Source organism: Gallus gallus, chromosome 5 (genome assembly GCF_016699485.2).
Source record: "Gallus gallus isolate bGalGal1 chromosome 5, bGalGal1.mat.broiler.GRCg7b, whole genome shotgun sequence".
Classification (NCBI taxonomy): domain Eukaryota; kingdom Metazoa; phylum Chordata; class Aves; order Galliformes; family Phasianidae; genus Gallus; species Gallus gallus.
Window position 1 is genome coordinate 45,998,070 of NC_052536.1, and position 17,155 is coordinate 46,015,224.

The following is a 17,155-nucleotide window of genomic DNA, read 5'->3' on the forward strand; positions in this document are numbered from 1 at the left end:
GTCAGTCTGAATGTCTTACAGAGACAAATTGCTTTTTAGATTTTATGAAAGCTGAAGGAGACCAAATTGATAATAGAGCTTTTTCCCCTTGTAGAATGAATAGCTGGATTCATGAAAAAGAAGTATTAATGTCTAATCTGAGCCAAAACTAGTAAAATATTATGTACATCTGGTGTTAAATGCAAACATTGCATTATAGTATTGAAGGAATAAGGTTGTGTAGCAAGAGTGTAACACTGAATATTAAGCATCTTTATACAAATATTGCTTTAATGTTCAGATAATGATTTATATGTTGGAAGAGCTTTTTGAAATAGCTATTTATTTAATGTCTACTTTTCTTGAGATATGTTTTGATGAGGGATTATAATGCTGGTCTTGTAATAGCTGGTTAACAAGTTTGTTTCATATTTTACTGAAAATGTTCTTTTCAGAATACTTAGTGATTTTTCACTTTCAAGTATAAAAGGTAGGAGTATAATATGCGTAACTTAGAGGAAAGTTGTCGATATGTCCATATAAAACTTGTTTTTAATGCTGCAAGTAACATTTAGAGCTACTTTAATATGCATCTAAATAGGGTAGTTTTTACATCTCTGAAGTATATAAGCAGCAAGGGTACTAAGTTCTTAACAGTTAAAATTTGGCTATTTTATGTGTTAGGAATATATCATTTCTATGATGTGGATCAAGTTTAAGGGTTTTTAACTATATGAGTATAGCATGCAGCAGTCTTGGAGTCCAAACACTTACATGTTTGATAGGAGCACGTTTAATTTTGAATTACTGCTCTGAAAATAGGGCTGTACTTGAACATGAGTATCGCAAATACATACTGATCATCAAAAACTACCTGGCTGTTCATGTACTGCTAATCTAAGAAGGCAGTTACTGATTTCATATTATGATACCTTCACCTCTGTGTTTCTTGTGAAACTCTCTTGCTTGCTTGTCTGTCTTCTCAAAACCTTGAAATCTGGGGAGTTGACTTCAGTACTGTCCTTGTGCTTGAAGTTTGACTGATAACTCTTTGTTTAGTTTGAAAAGATGATCTTGAAAGGTTTCTTTCAACCTAAAACATACATGTAGCCTTGATTCACAGAATCGTAGTACTTCCGCCAATAAAAATTGAGATGTAATTGTTCCTCTAAAGCATCCTGTATTGCTAGCCAGAAGAGGAGTCATCTTTAAAGGTAACTATATGATGCTGTTGAGCTCAGAATGTGCCAAAGCTTTCTTACTTAGGTGAATGTTCTGTGTAAAGGCAACTGATACGGAAGATGTTGCCACACAGAAATTTGCAACAGTGCAAGAGAGAAGTAATTCTACCACTATCTGTAATAACTCGGAATTAATACAAGTTGGTCTCAGATGTGACTATCAGCAGGCTTTTTTTTTTTCCTTGGCATGTGTCATGTTTGCTACTCAGATAAGAATGAAATATATATGTTGTTTCTGTCAGTAACATTATCTAATTGTCTTTATTAGTCCTGTTACAACCCAGGGATCACAAACACAGCAACTGCAGAAGCATTATGGCATTACCTCACCTATCAGTTTAGCTGCCCCCAAGGAGTTTGACTGCATGCTTACCCAGAAATTGATTGAAACCCTTAAACCCTACGGTGTATTTGAAGAGGAAGAAGAACTGCAACGCAGGTGAGTAAACACAGTTGCGCCAGTTTTCTCTTATCTCAACATTCACATGGTTAACAACTGAACCCCAAGCATGTTTGCATTCTTTCAGATGCTTTTTTAAAAGCTTCCTGAAATATTGAATTTATTTTCTACCCTCGAGAGCAGTGTGTTAGAACATAGAGATTAAAATAGCCTTTAAATATAGGAGGTTGGCTTGCATTTTTTCCCATAACTGTTTTGTTCTGGTTGCTCATCTTTTTTTTTTTTCTTTTCCTTGTTATTAAGCTTCTTAGATTTTTTTTTTCTCACTGTTCGTTAAGATTCATGTGGTTTAGTCAGGTTTTGTTTTTTTTTTTTTTAAAGTGAATAGAATCCATTTACCTAAAATGTGTGTAGACCTTGCATGCTTGCATTTCTTCAAAATTTAAATTACTGAAATATCTTTAAGGAGATAAAAGTGGTGTGACTATTTTAAGAGTGACTTTGTTTCAGTGTATTTTAAAGATGAGATCTATAATTAGATCTACGATGTTACTCTGGTCGATTCATCGTATAATGATAATCAAGGTCTTAAAAAAAAAAAGTATTACTTTGCTCTTATGTTCGTGGTCTGTGATTCTGCTGTTTCATCAATAGGATTTTAATTTTGGGAAAACTAAATAACCTGGTAAAGGAATGGATACGGGAAATCAGTGAAAGCAAGGTATGGATATATTTTACTTGAAATAATTCAGTCTAAGATTGCTGTAGGAGATACTTCCAATATAGTACCAATTTAAAAATGATGCATCATAAGAGGGGAGAACTCTAGGTTTTTTTTTAGCTGTTTTTGTTTTGAGAACATTTAGAGTTGTATTCATTCTGTATGCTTCTCTTACAAAATGGGCATTTAGACAAGTACAAGGTTATTTAAAAAAAAAAAAAAAAGAAGGACATTATGAAACAACAAAGCACATTATGTACAAGTTGTTCCTTGGAAACAAAATAGAGACTGGATCTTGACTGGTGTAAGATCTGAAACTACTTGAAGTTCATCCAGCATACATTATAAAATAATTTGTTTTCAATTTCTTCATGTCTTTTTCTGTGTGACTACCAGTGAATTGTAACATAATGCATCCTGTTCTGAAATGATATCTGTCTTCAGCCAACGTGAAGCTGTGGCTTCAAAGGTTCTTTAAACCTACAAACCTAGAAATTTTAGTATCTTTATGATAGTAAATGTAACTGAACAATTTTATTGCAAAATAAACAATTCTCACAAACACAGTCTTACCTTAAAGAATGTAATCTTAATGTCTCTGAAAGTAATTTAATAAACATTGATATTGTAAATAATATTTTTCTGTTGCTTTAAATTAAAATGTCATAATTTTGAAGTCAGCTTAAAGCACGTGAACATTAAGAAAGGTGAGTTGGGCATCTGTAATATTTTAAAGCTCCTAAGTATAGAACTGCTGAAATGATTACCAAGACTGAAGCAATAATGTTGAGTGTAGTTGTGATGTTACAAATTAGTTTCACAGATGCAAAATGCACTTCTCTTTTAATCAGAAACAGCATCTATATAAGGAGTGAACTGCTACTCAAAATAATGTGAATCTGTAATAACATTAATTTATGGATATTTTTCCTTTTATAATACGTGCGCCATTATAATTTGCTGGAGTAAAAATAACCAATTTTATTTGCTCTATTTAGAATCTTCCACAGTCTGTAATAGAAAATGTTGGAGGAAAAATTTTTACATTTGGATCCTATAGATTAGGGGTCCATACAAAAGGTAAAATTTGCATTTATTATACAAACTGTTTTGTGTCTGAGATAGTGACATATCTCTAAATGTCATGCTTAAGTGTTAGATTTTTGTCAGCCACTTCTAATCTTCGTTGTAAGTTAAAACATGGATCTATCCATGTTCTTGTAGGTTGGAAAAAGCGAGGGGGGGGGGGGCGGTGCGGAGGGGTAGGAACACATTGGAAGTTGCTTAAGGTTACATACTTGGCTTCTCATGGCTTGTTCATTTTGAAAATTATTGCAAATATGGCAAAATAAAAGTCTATATGTATTGTGTGTCTTGTGGCATGAACTTTTTAAAAGTCATTCCCAGTCAACTCTGGGAGCAGCTACAGAAAGAAAAGCTGAATTTTGTTTTGTTCTAGAAGAAAAATCTGACTACTGTTGGCATTTCGTGTGTGTGAAGTGTGTGTAACCTACTTGCATCAATGAACACTTACAGGTGCTGATATCGATGCCCTGTGTGTTGCACCAAGACATGTTGAAAGAAGTGATTTTTTCACATCATTTTATGAAAAACTGAAACAGCAAGAAGAAGTGAAAGATTTGAGGGTATGTTATCTGCTTAATACAGCTGGCTGAAGTGATAATGTTGAAAAGTGCAAGATGATTCCTTAAATAAGTAATTGCACCTTTGCTGTGAAGGCTTGCTGTGGATTTTTAGTTAAACTGTTGCAAAATGTATCAACATATGTGAAATATTTAGAGATTCCTGCAATTATTTTTTGTTTCATTTACTAGATACAATAGTTTCAAAATCTGTATGGCAGAAAAATCTCCTGGCCCTGTGTTGTAAAGTTTTTTCTTGACTTCTATGGCAGAAGGCAAATATAAAAGTACTGTGTCCTGATCTTCTTCAGGCTAGTTTATTTGCTTTTGATGAAAGTTTTAAAAACAGTAGTACAACAGCATACTTCTTAATATTATGCATATGTAAACTATTACAGTGATTGATATTTACTTGATATTCTATGTTGTCTGTCAGCTGTGCATCTGAAAATTGAGGTTGCATTTTTAGATGCTTGTGCAAGATTGCCATTATGTAAAGATGAAGATTTCCCTCCTAGGAAAGAAAAATACAGTAGCAGAAAAAGGAATTTTATTCTCTATTATCTCTGAATGACAATTCGTCCTAGGTCAGCTACGAGGAGTTTTAATTTTTCATAGTGTGAGGTTAAAGTAAAATTTCTCAGCTTCAGTTCTTTCTCCTTAGATGAAGATAATTGCTGGCAAATGTTAAACATACTTTGGTTTAGTCCTACTCTGTCCTAAAATAAACTTGTCTGTCTCTGCAGTGCATCCCATGCTTAGTAATTCCATCAGTGTAGTGCAAACATCTGGTGGTAATACTAAGTGCACTGAAACTACTGTTCTGAATGCTTTGTTGTCTGAACTCTTTAATAATCTGGCTTTCAGAATTTATAGTAAATTTCTTTAGTTGTGATTCAAGCTTTTACAAAAACAGTTCTTCTGCGTATCTGCATGTAGTTCAGATGTTAAGTTCAGGAAGGTGGTATTCCTAGGAGATTGCAGAGTAGGTATGATATTTCTTATTTTTATCAAGGATGCTATTTGTTCGAGCATCTCGTTAATCCTGTTTAGAAAAGATGCTTTTTTTTTTATGTGAACAAAATTGTCTTTTTGTCATTTCTCATATAATATTGATTACAGAAACAATGGAAAATAAGATGCTTGTTAAAATAAAAATATCCATAGGTTTTCTTAGAACGCTTAGAGGAAAAGAGGGGAGAAGAAGCAGCTTGGTCATGACCTACAGTGGTAGTGAGGGGAAAAAAAAGTTGGACTTAGAGGTAACATCATCTGAGCTGGCTGGTGTGAATGTGGGTTATAAGTTAAATCAAGGCATCTGTAGTGCATATTAGATCAGTGTTTAGTTCCTCATTGGTGGAAAAAGATGTAGCTAACAAATAAATCTGGAAGCAGAAGAAAGCATCTGTATATATAGTATTTTATCATGATTGCTCAGATCTGGCTATTGCTTGTTTTTCTCTATACTAAAAATAAAATACAACTTTTCTTTTTCTTAGGCTGTTGAAGAAGCTTTTGTCCCAGTTATTAAACTATGTTTTGATGGAATAGAGGTAAAGATTTTACATTTTATTTTGGTAGAACATGGTTAAAAAAAAGATTTCAGCATTTCCTAAAACAATATTGATGAATACAAATTCTATTAAAGTGACTATACTAAATTCATATTCAGGTAATTGACAACAGTCCTTGGTGGTGAAACTCTAAAGTGCACCTTTAAGACTAGACTTTCTTAACGTGCTTGAGAAGTTCTGTGAGGATCTTCCTGTTCCTTTTTACTTTTTTTTTTTCACTCTTACCCACTTGTATTGATCAGTTACTGACCTATAGGATACCAGTATTAGTATTATTGAAGAATTAACATTGGATAGAATCTAGTTCATAAATTTCTTCAGTAAGTTTTTTCCTATTAGTTATTAACTGCTCAAACCTCAAATTCAGATTTGCTTTAACACCTTAAACTAAAGGGAGATCTTAAAAATGTGTTGCTGAAGGGAGTTAGCTAGGCCCTTCACCGTTATTTCTTCATGCTTTTGTTAAGGTGACTGGATTTACTGCTTCTGCCCATTTTGTCTGTAGCCTCACAGATCAGTTCTTTTGGAATGATAAACTTGCTTAACCTGATTTTTACCATTTTGGGACATGCTGAAGAAAATGTTTCTGTTTTCTTAGCAAGAGATACTATAAATCTTTTTCAAACCATCTTACAGACAACCTATCACTTTTTTTTGATGACAAGACAAAAATAAATAGAAATATACACATTCATATACAGATTTCCTCAGAGTTCTACCTGAATGAAACTCTTAACTGGTGGGTGTAAGAAGGGTAGTTCACAGTTAGGAAAAAATTCCCATGCTAATTATCTGACATTACACAGTTTGAAGAGTAACCGTAGTTAGGTGTAGCATTGTGTGCAAGACTTGAGTGCTCATTCTCTCCCACTGTCATTTGGATCTCTTCCTTGCAATTGTAACCATCCTTGGGGTACTGGCAGTTTCTGAGTCTCAGAAAGATGATGAATCATCTCACAATTCCAGCTTTACTTTTTTGTATTTTCACTGCCATTTATGTAAGTTGACGCTTAGCTGGAGAGATGTACTTACTCCAAATCAGAGAGATGCACAGAGGTATGTGATACTATATGGTAAGCTAGAATATGATTTTTCATTTATTTCAGACAGGTTATTACTGTCTGTATAGTTGGACACTAAGAACATATTTCTGGATAAAATTTTATGTTTACTTAGCTCAAATATCCATACTAAATATTGGAACTTGTCATAGGTATTGTTGGTTATTTATATTCTTTTTTTCACTCATGTTCTAACCAGTGTTTCCTCTCTTTCTTTCGCTCTATAATATTGAAAAGTGAAAAGAGGGGATGTAAAAGGATTATCTAGTAGTAGTAGTAGTAGTATTTAGCTCTGTTTCAGTCATTTGTAAATGATGGGATGTGTTGGCTTAGATTTATGAATGGAGACTTACTGCATATTTCTGACAGTGCATTAAATAGTTCTCTTGTCTTGAACAAACTCATGATAAGAAGTCGTCTTATGTGCAAGTGTTGTTAGGCTGTAGTTTCTGATGGCTTTGTTTATGTATGTTTATGTAAGTACACTGGTATGGGAAGATATTTCTTTAGTTTTTCTTTAATAATAAAGGCAGAAGATGTCAGGATTTACTTCCTCTTCTGTGAAGAAAACATTTAGATCTGAGGGAAAGAGCTTTAGTTATGTAGTGATCTTGTCAGTTAGATTTCAAAATTTTCTGTTAGTTGTGTTTTATACTTTGTGTTCTTGCTTAAAATAAGGAAGAAGATTATTGATTTTTGTTTCTTCCTGTAGATAAATGATTTTTTTCTGGACACAAAATGATACAGATCAGGCAATTTGTTTCTTGATTTGGAATATCTTTTTAGTATTGAAGAACTTTGAGCTGCTTGGCCTTCTAATGGTCACAGTAGTTCATTTTGAATTTACTTTCAATGAGAAGTGTGATAGTTGCTCAGAAATTAGTGCCTTCTATTTTATTATCTTTGCCCATGACATCAGAGGCATATGTTGGTGGTCTGGCAGTAGAGGTGGAAATCTCACCAGAATATTCAGTTACATTTTGTTGCCATGTGACAGATGGCAGTAGAGGAACAGTCTGACAAAATGGCTTCTGGTGTGGTAGTGCTTCAGAAGCAAAGGTGTGAGACTGAGTTCTTCCACGTGGGGAAAAAATGACAAGCCGCATTCTGGATGACTGTGCAGATTTTTACAAGTGTGGCATGCAGGCTCTTGTTCATCATTGGTGAAAATCTGTAGTTGTGTAGTGACTGTGTTGAAAAGTATTTTGTAACTGAGAGTCTTCTCTGTAAAATAATATTATTGTGCTCTTCCTACCTGTTGTAGTTTCCATGGAAATAGATAGGAGGCATTACTTTTGGAGCAACTGTTATAGTATCTCCAACTCAAACAGAAACTGCTGGTTTTTTTGTTGTTTGGTGACAGTGTCAACTATTTCAGTTCATTCTGGCTTACCTTTTCATAATTCACTAAATTCTACTGTGCCAGTATTCTGGACCTAGAAGTAGTATTTATCCCTAGAGGATTTTTACGTTAACAATGGACATAATTTTTATGCACTGGTCTTAATGTATATTTTACTCTCTTGAAAAATGGGTCATAAAACAGACAAAACATCTAAAAATGGTTAATTTAATGTTTGTGAGGGGTATTACTGTGTGTTGTTTAAATAGATCAGTTATACTAGAAAGGGTGCTGTGCTTACTGGTCAACTTTAGTCAACTTTATGAAAGTCAACTTTATGAAAATGGATTACAGAAGAGAAAAAGAGCTATCTAATGTGTTTTTTGTTTGTTTGTTTGTTTAAAGATTGATATTTTGTTTGCAAGATTAGCACTGCAAACTATTCCTGAGGACTTAGACCTCCGAGATGATAGCCTACTTAAAAATTTAGACATTAGATGCATACGAAGTCTTAATGGTATGTATATGCAAATTTTATACAGACTTTGTCAAATCTTTTTATAAGTATCCTAGATTGTTTGATGTATTAGATGAGTTGCAAACTTAGCTAAAAATGCAGGAACTCCATGTCAGAGTTGTTTTTTGTTGGCCAGATTTTTCTGAAGCTTTTCTTTCAATTGAATAAATGGTGCCCTGTAGAAACTAATAACACTGCAAGACTTCAATGTACAGCGCTACCTATTTCTATAAAGAAAGATGTCTGCATGTTTTCAAAATTCTGTATATTTTAGTATGCATAAACTTACACAGAATTACTTCAAGGATATCTGTTGGGATCTCAAAATACTACCAGCTTGAGTTTGGATCTGTAGTAGTTTACCAGCTTGAGTAACTCTAAATTTCTGTAATACTACAGCTTAAAAAATACCTATTTATGCAGTGGACGATCGAGGACTCCGGCCAATATGCAACTTGGCAAGTGAGGGAGAGGAGCACATGTATTGCTGGTGTCTGTACAGTCTGAACATTTGATTATATCAAGTGAAAATCAGACATTTTTGGCACTGGGGTGCTAGGATTATCGCTGTTCCCGTTGTTTTGTGAAATTCATCCTTGCGTTGTTTCTAGAATTCATGTTTGTCTTTTCATATTTTCCTCCTATTCCTTAGGAGAATAGATAATTTTTTGTTGTTGTTGTTGCAACCAGCTCTCTGCAGCTTTTATTAACTATTATTATTTTAAATACAGCAAGTAATATAAATGCATACAATGTTATTCTTTAAGGCTGAAGATATCTAGTAATGATACAATGAATACGTTGAAAAGCTGTTCTCTTTAGCTTGTTCTTGTCATAAATTCCTGCAGAGCTTTGACTTAAGGCTTCCAGGTTTTCTGTGCTGCTGTAAAAACAAGATGAAAATTATCAAGTGACAAAATAATCAAGTTTTCAGATTGAGAACAGCAGTTTCAAAGTACCAAATAAGCTTCTAGCATGCTGATCTAAAGTTTGACAAATTTTATGGTGTGAGAGAAGAAGAGAGCAAAAAAACTTGAGGCAACATAAGTAATAGATTTTTTTCTGTTGGCAGGTTGCCGGGTAACCGATGAAATTCTGCATCTAGTACCAAACATTGACAACTTCAGGTTAACACTGAGAGCTATCAAACTGTGGGCAAAACGTAAGCAGTTTTATTCCAAAACTTGTGAAGTTTTCATTAACTCTTAAAGTCACTGATAACTCTCTTTTTTGTCTCTTTCCTTCTCAATTTACAGGCCACAACATCTATTCCAATATACTAGGTTTCCTTGGCGGTGTTTCCTGGGCTATGCTAGTAGCAAGAACTTGCCAGCTTTATCCAAATGCAATAGCATCAACTCTTGTACATAAATTTTTCTTGGTGTTTTCTAAATGGTATGTTTTTTTTTAAATTTAGTTTACACTAAAATAAAATCGTTTTGTAGACACTAAATTTTAGTCCTGTTTTTATGATATCTTTTTCAGCTGCTACCAGATTAAGTTACTAGTGATAAGCATTGTTCTTGCTGCCAGAAAGTAGTTAGCTTGGGTTTTTCACTGGAAGTCATTCAACAAGGCTTGTTCTTAAAGTAAGAACAAAAATACAAAATGAAACAAAAATACTTAGCTTTTTTAAATTAATTTTCTTAAGTATTTGTTATAAATCAACATTACTCTTTATCCTTATATAGGGCTAAATAAGAACAGGCACCAGAAATCTGAAGTCTTTTGACATTCAGATACTGAGATGATGGTTAAAGAAGGTATATCAGTAACTGGTCTAGGCATTTAACTTAAATACAGTTCAAGAGAACCAGTGGCAAGTTTTGTTGTTGTTGTTTTTTATTTTTATTTTTTAAATTTTGTGAATTTGGAGATGTAGGTGTTTGGTTTCATATTACTGAAATAGTTACCTTAGAAAGCTGGTTTGTATAACTTACGGGAACAATGGGGAAGTTCCAAGTAAATTTAAAATGAACTGGATAGAAGTATACCTTGCAGGTTACAAACGCTGCTTCTCTTGAAAGAACATCTCTGAAGACTGTATTCTTCATGAGACATGGGCATATGTTTAGAGTCACTGTACCAAAATGTACCTTTATTTCAAACATAGCAGCTTTTCCTTAGTTCTGTAGTTTCGTTCTTTTGAGTTCATAGCCTCTGAGGTTGCAGCATATTGAGGCTGATACAGAAAAATTGGTTCCAGGCTCTATTTGTTCCTTGTACCGCTGTACATTCTATATGTGCATTCCACAGGAGCATTAATTTACAAATACCAATTACCTGATCTCTGCTCTTTATAAGGAAGATTAGATGTGTTTGTGATGGTAGAGACATCTTGAGCATAAGTGGTATTTCTGTGTTTTAGTGCTTCTTTCAGTATGGTTTCTTTTTGCAGTTTGGATTGGAAAATTCTTCCCTATTTATGTATTCTTTTTAATGATGCTACAGAGCAATTATCGTGCTACCTGTTTTTGTATTTTGTCTATGGAAGGGCTAGCATGAAGATGGATTCAGTATCAGTTTTCACTGAGGAGAATTTGTAGTAGTTTACTTCAGTTACCTAAACTACTTGTTTAAAAGTTCCAAAACAATAGAAATTAATTGTTCTGATGTTCTGGAGAAGCCAATTAAAGCTGCGATGTAGTTCAACACTAGAAGTTATATGAAGAACTACATTTAGTCCAGCTTTGTCTTGAGAAAATGATGCTTGAGAAGAGAGTTAAGAAGAGTCACATTCAGAAGTATTGTTTGTTGAACATACGTGGTTGTATCCAATAGTCTTATTCAGTGCTACAATCTTTTTGAACAGGGAATGGCCAAATCCAGTGCTATTGAAACAGCCAGAAGAATGCAATCTTAATTTGCCTGTATGGGACCCAAGGGTTAGTGTATTATTTTTTCCCCTTTAAGTCACACTGTACAATAAATTCAGTTGCTTAAAGAATAGTAGATGAACTTCATTTTAGTTTTAATAAAATTAATATCTGGGTATGTCTTCTTCATAGTAACCTCTGATTCTCCTGAATATGCAACAAAGCTTAATTTTGTAAACTTACCACTTGAAGGACACTTGCTGAACAATGTATTTTTTTACTACAACTTTTGTAACAGGTGGTCTTAAGTATCAGTATAACTAGATATGCCTTGCAGCAGTGCATTTTTGAAAAATTACTTATCTTAAAACTGTTTTCTGTCAGACTTAAGGTCTGTTAATTTTTTCAATTATAGTTAATTCACTTCAACACAACAATCACAGTTGGGTGGGTTCAGTTATATGTAACTATAAACATCTCTTCATCTTGAACCAAAGAAGATCATATCTTGATGTCTTAAGTTGTTGATATGCTATTTATAATCTTTGTAACACCCATTTTAAGGGCTTTAGACATGAATATCCTTCAGGTAGTCAAAGAAACAGCTTGCCACAGACACATAGTCATATTCAAAGATTTCAATACGGGATAGTGTGGATGTATTTAGTGTTGTTTTACCAGTTTTAAATAACCTAATGTTAAACTCATCATTCTGGGGAAATAGTGTAAGCACCAGAGGTTGAGTTGTGAGACCATTAGTCTTTTAAATCTGTTTTTCTGACTGGCAGATTTCCACATTTAAGCAGTATGAGACAAAGAGTATTTACTGTTATTACTGGGACAGTGGGTCTGAGATCAGTATGTGATACTACAGAATTGTGCAGCTAGACGTAGTGGGACAAGGGCTTTATCTTTACTACAAGTAAAGTACAAGATTGCTACCCTAATGCCATTTTAAATGTGTGTGTGTGTGTGTGTGTGTTGTCCCTCCCTTTTTGTTTCCCAGTGAATTGTTCAATAAAAGATATATTAACGCAAGTGTTGCTTCTCTCAGGATACCTAGAGCCTCAATTTTTTAGTCTGGCTCTATATTTTTAATAATCCAAGAAATAAAGTATACATATTTTTCACAGTGTCTGAAAACAGTCATTCCTGTGAAGATGCTCATGTGGTGATGAAGTATCCTTGTTTTGATGTAATAACACGCTAGTTTCTATTAAAGGCAGTGAAATGGTTCTGTTCAGTTGGTATTTCTGGATTTCTGCATCTTATGTGCTGACAGTTATGGTCCTCCCACATCACTGGTTCATAATAGTGTCCTTTGTCAAAGCACTATCCTTGTTTTCTAAACTTTTTCTGAACTATTTGTAAATTTACTTGGTCGACAGACTAAGGTCTCTTAGAACTTGACTCAATTTTAGCAAAGGGAGAAATCCAAATTTGTTAACTCATCTGTATGCTTGAAGATAAACTGATTGGCTGTTGTTATATATAGGTAAACCCCAGTGATAGGTACCATCTTATGCCTATAATTACACCAGCATACCCACAGCAGAACTCTACCTACAATGTGTCCGTTTCCACACGGATGGTCATGGTTGAGGAATTTAAACAAGGTAAGTATTTATCTTATGCTCTCTATATAAATGTATTCAAAAAGATTTAAAATAGTTCACTTTCGGGTCTCCTTTGGGGTGGGGGGATATTAAGTAACTTTGTAATGTGAGAATCTATTTTGAGAGAGGTGAAGCTAGTCTGTTACACTTGGGTGACTTGAAGTTCTAAATTCAGCAAGGAATTCTGTGGTTCAGTCAAAAATTCTTCTTAACTTTTAGAAACCGAGGGTGACTAATTAGTGCCTCGTGCTCTGAAAATCACATCTTTGATTTTTAGGTTTATGCTTATTGCTTTAAGTTGTGTCCTGCCATATTGATTAGTAACTTCCATCAGGTGGGATTGCTGACCTTAATATAAGGCAATGTATATAAGGCTTTCTCAGAATTCACTCGTTTATCATAGTAACTCCAGTAATCATAGTAGCTAAAAGACAATGTAATCAAAGCAAGAAGTAGGCTTGGTATGGAGGGCAACCACTGGTGGTTCTCATTGGACAGTAGCTCATTTTTGTATTGTTTCTTTGCCCTTGTCATCACTTAAAAAGAAAAAGAAAAACAAACAAACAAAAAAAACACCCTTGCCCAGATGATTTAAAAAAGCTTGCATAGATGATTGAAGCGGTGAAAGACATCTCTTTGGAGTGAACTTGGAGTGAACTCTCATGAGCATGAAAGATTAAATTGAGCTGTGTACACTACAAAGAAAAAAAACGTGTAATCATCAGTCAGAATTAATTTAAATTTGAGTGTATTTTTTGAGGTTTTTTGAAAAATTATCTGTGTAAATAATTACCTAAGATTTGAATAGAATATAAAACTTGTTGACAGATTCCTTTAGAATTTGAAGGGGAATAATTATCTACAATAACATCTGCTAAGTTAATAAGCTGTTTTTCTGTGGATATTAAGATTGTATTAAAAAAAAAAAAAAGCTTAAATGTTTTTCTATAATTTAGGTCTTGCTATCACAGATGAAATTTTGCTGAGTAAGGCAGAGTGGTCCAAACTTTTTGAAGCTCCAAACTTCTTTCAAAAGTACAAGTATGTATTTTATGGCATGGCAGAATATTTAAGTTTTACCAGTTAAAATACTTAATGATGCTCTGTAGTGCAGGATCTTAAATATATTTGATGTGCAATAAGTGTTTTGTTAGGATATTTCTATATAGGAGAAAATGCACTATCACCCTTTCTCTTAGAAAATGAGCCATTTAATCAGATACCCTTTGTGTCTTTAGTCTGTAATTCAGAAGCCTGTTAGTTTGTGACCCAGTGTTTAGAATTTCACTTTTTAACTATAGAATTGGTATGTTGCCAATAAAATTGAAGATAAATCAGCTGGTTTGACTGGTGTAAAAGTTACCTTTTGGTTTCAGTAAGCATTCTAAAAATGGGTCTTGCCTGTCAGGAGAATCAAGATGTTAAAAATAACTAATTATGGAGGTCAATGTTCAAGACGAATACATACTTGATACTGTGTTTTCTTTTCTCATTGCAGACAACAGTTCACTCTGATAATAAAGCATTTTTGCATTTGTGTTGACTAACTACCAGATGTACTAGTTACTACTGGACTTTTTCATTAAAGCTTAAGGCTTTTGGCTCTTATTAATACACTATCACATCTAGCTTTGCTAATTTTGTAATGTTTCTACAGTAGGAGAAAAATTGAAGTTCACACAACGTTTTTAGGGTTTCTAGTAATATACTTGTGGGGCAGAAGCTTGTTAAATGTATATTGACTTGATGAAAGTTGTATTTTTATAATAAATATGAATTATTAAATATGGACTACATCTTCTTTGCCCTCAATTGAAATTGGAGACCCATTTTTCTTGAATCGAAATCAAATATATTTTACAGCTGTTTCTGTGCTGGGTGGTTGGTTGGTTATGTACTAATCTAAACAAGATTGAAATATACAGTTCCCCCATTAAAAGAGACTGATGACCTTCATAATGTGTCTGTGTTTTGTTTCTATACTTTTTGCATGATAAAAGCTTTAAAACATTGGATGGCTTTTATGTTGTAGCTTGGAGGTAAAATTTGAAAAAGCTCAAAGGGGCACTGCAAAGTTATGTTATTTTTTAAGTTAAAAATGGGCTGCAGATAAATTAGTTCATGCTTGTTCTAATATCTTGTAATATTTTTCCTATTTTTGAAAGCAACATTAAATGTTACTTGAAATATCCCAATTTCATCAGGTTTTTTTTCCTTGTGTGTGTCAGCTATAGCAATTTTTTCAGTGCTACAAAAGTTGCTTTTGCCAGTACTGAATATCCAGATTTTGTATGTTTTGCACAAAGTCTTTGTTTTTTTGTTTTTTTTTTCTTTCTTTAACCATGGATGGTATTACGGAGCATGTTTTTATTTAAATTACCCAAGATCACTTCTGTTACATCATAGTAAGTTTATTTAAAACTTCGATTAGTAAATGTTAGAGAATAAATAATTATATGCAGTCATAAGTGTGTAATAAATATGCTTTTATTGGTCAAATCTCCATCTGAAAGCTAGATATACATATTTTTCTGCCCCCCCTTCATCCTCTCTTCCTATTTAAATTGTGTGTGTCATTCACTTGTTCCAGCTGAAACTCAAAGCTATGCTTAGGGTTCTTCTGGATAAGGGTAAATCTGATCCTTGCTGTAAGACATACCTTTTAAACGCATTTCTTCCCCTAAAGGATAGCTTTAGTAGTCTCTGTCACTCTCCAGTAGAAATTAATTGCTAAACATTAATTTTGATCATAATCACTTCTGCTTTATTAGCTGTGTTTAAAACTTCAAGGCTGTATAACTAAAGAAGTCTGGAGGCTACTGCATACCTGTGTAGCCAAGAGTAGATGAGAGATGGGGAAAATATGGAAATCTGTTCTTTATTTTGAATTTTTTTTGACATCAACAATTATTTGGAGTGAGGGAGTTGTATCATGCTTTCTCCACTTTGTGTGGTTCTAAATTCTGAGATGGTGGGAAAACAGTAACCAATTATACTTGCTGGCTATAATAATTTGCGAGGAAATGACAGAGATGATTTCAGGTGGATGTAACATCACCATGAACTGTTTCACGAGAATGAGATAGAACTTAAAACCAAGAGGGCAGTGCAGTGATGAGAGAAATACATTTGAAGAGCTCTACGTTTTTCCTTTATTACCAAGATATTTCCTGCTAAACAGATAAACATGAGCATAATTTTTAAAAAGGTTTTTAGCCTTGATAGGACTTTAAAGCAGTGAGAAAAATTGTAAGTGTAAATCCTTGAAAGCTTAGTACAGATAAAGATGAATGAACAGGTTCATGTGCTCTTGGCTTCTCAGGAAGCCTTCTGTCTCTTAAAAGTACTTCATTTTTTTGTGTGCATACAAGTCAGTTTCATAATGTCTGCATTCAGCTGCTCTTATGAAAACTTAATGCTGACAGGGAGATGGTGGGAAAGAGTAAGCACAAATTTATTTTCAGAAGTACTTCCAACTACCATTATGTGCACCTTAAGTGAACGCTGTTGGGAGGTAGTAGCTGCATATTTTCTTACTGTGAAGTAATGGGTACTCCCAAATTTCTCATTCTTTTTGTTATGAAAAAGAAATGAAGATCTGATAACTATTATTGACTAAAATATAGTAGTGTGAACTTGAACCCTAAAACAAAGTATATTTTCCATAGTACAAGCTGTTCTAAAGCTAAGTCTTTTTGAAAATGGCTGTAGAGATTTTACAGTGATTAATTCCATCTCAGCACAAATAATACATGTATTTTCTGGAGTAGAAGGGGGGAATTTTCATGTTTTCTTGTTTTTCAGTTATATGTTATATCTAGCACTACCCTGGCAAAAATATCTAATCATCAATCTTATAAGGAAAGCTTTTATTTTTTACTTGTTGATCAGCTTAGTTGAGGCTCACAAGTGTGAAATCCATGTTTGTTTGTTTGTTTTTCCTGAAGTTTTTTAATAAGTCTGTTTTTGTAGTAATTATCTAGAAAAATGAGTTTCTTCAAATACTTGCAGCTTTGTCTGTGATTCAGTTCATACATAATTAAAAACATCAAAAAGGTTAAGTTGTCTTTTCCATTAAATGAAATCCATTAGTGTATGTATGTTTGTGATAGATAATGATGTAGGAATCTTATGCATGATAGTAGTATGTCTAGTGCTCCCCAGAAGAAATCCATATCAGAAATGAATGACTTTTACAGAATTTGAGAAATGGACCCTTATTCTCTTCTGTGGGTTTGAATATTT

General features: G+C 33.6%; 1 protein-coding gene across 7 annotated transcripts in view; it reads left to right on the forward strand.

Annotated features, from left to right (window-relative positions):
* Positions 1–17,155, forward strand: part of PAPOLB (poly(A) polymerase beta) — a 41,309-nt gene that overhangs the window by 7,489 nt on the left and 16,665 nt on the right. For 6 of the 7 annotated variants that reach the window (XR_003075208.3, NM_001198601.4, XM_015287288.4 and 3 more), the window contains exons 2-12: positions 1,489–1,659; positions 2,275–2,341; positions 3,340–3,421; positions 3,878–3,987; positions 5,484–5,537; positions 8,367–8,478; positions 9,551–9,640; positions 9,735–9,873; positions 11,291–11,363; positions 12,790–12,910; positions 13,867–13,951. Coding sequence is in view for 6 of the 7 variants with exons in the window: in NM_001198601.4 (NP_001185530.1) it covers positions 1,489–1,659; positions 2,275–2,341; positions 3,340–3,421; positions 3,878–3,987; positions 5,484–5,537; positions 8,367–8,478; positions 9,551–9,640; positions 9,735–9,873; positions 11,291–11,363; positions 12,790–12,910; positions 13,867–13,951 (1,104 nt within the window). In the remaining variant the exon portion in view is untranslated. Of the gene's footprint in view, positions 1–1,488; positions 1,660–2,274; positions 2,342–3,339; positions 3,422–3,877; positions 3,988–5,483; positions 5,538–8,366; positions 8,479–9,550; positions 9,641–9,734; positions 9,874–11,290; positions 11,364–12,789; positions 12,911–13,866; positions 13,952–14,408; positions 14,867–17,155 lie in introns of those variants that run through there. The other variant, XM_015287290.4, reaches the window with a different exon arrangement.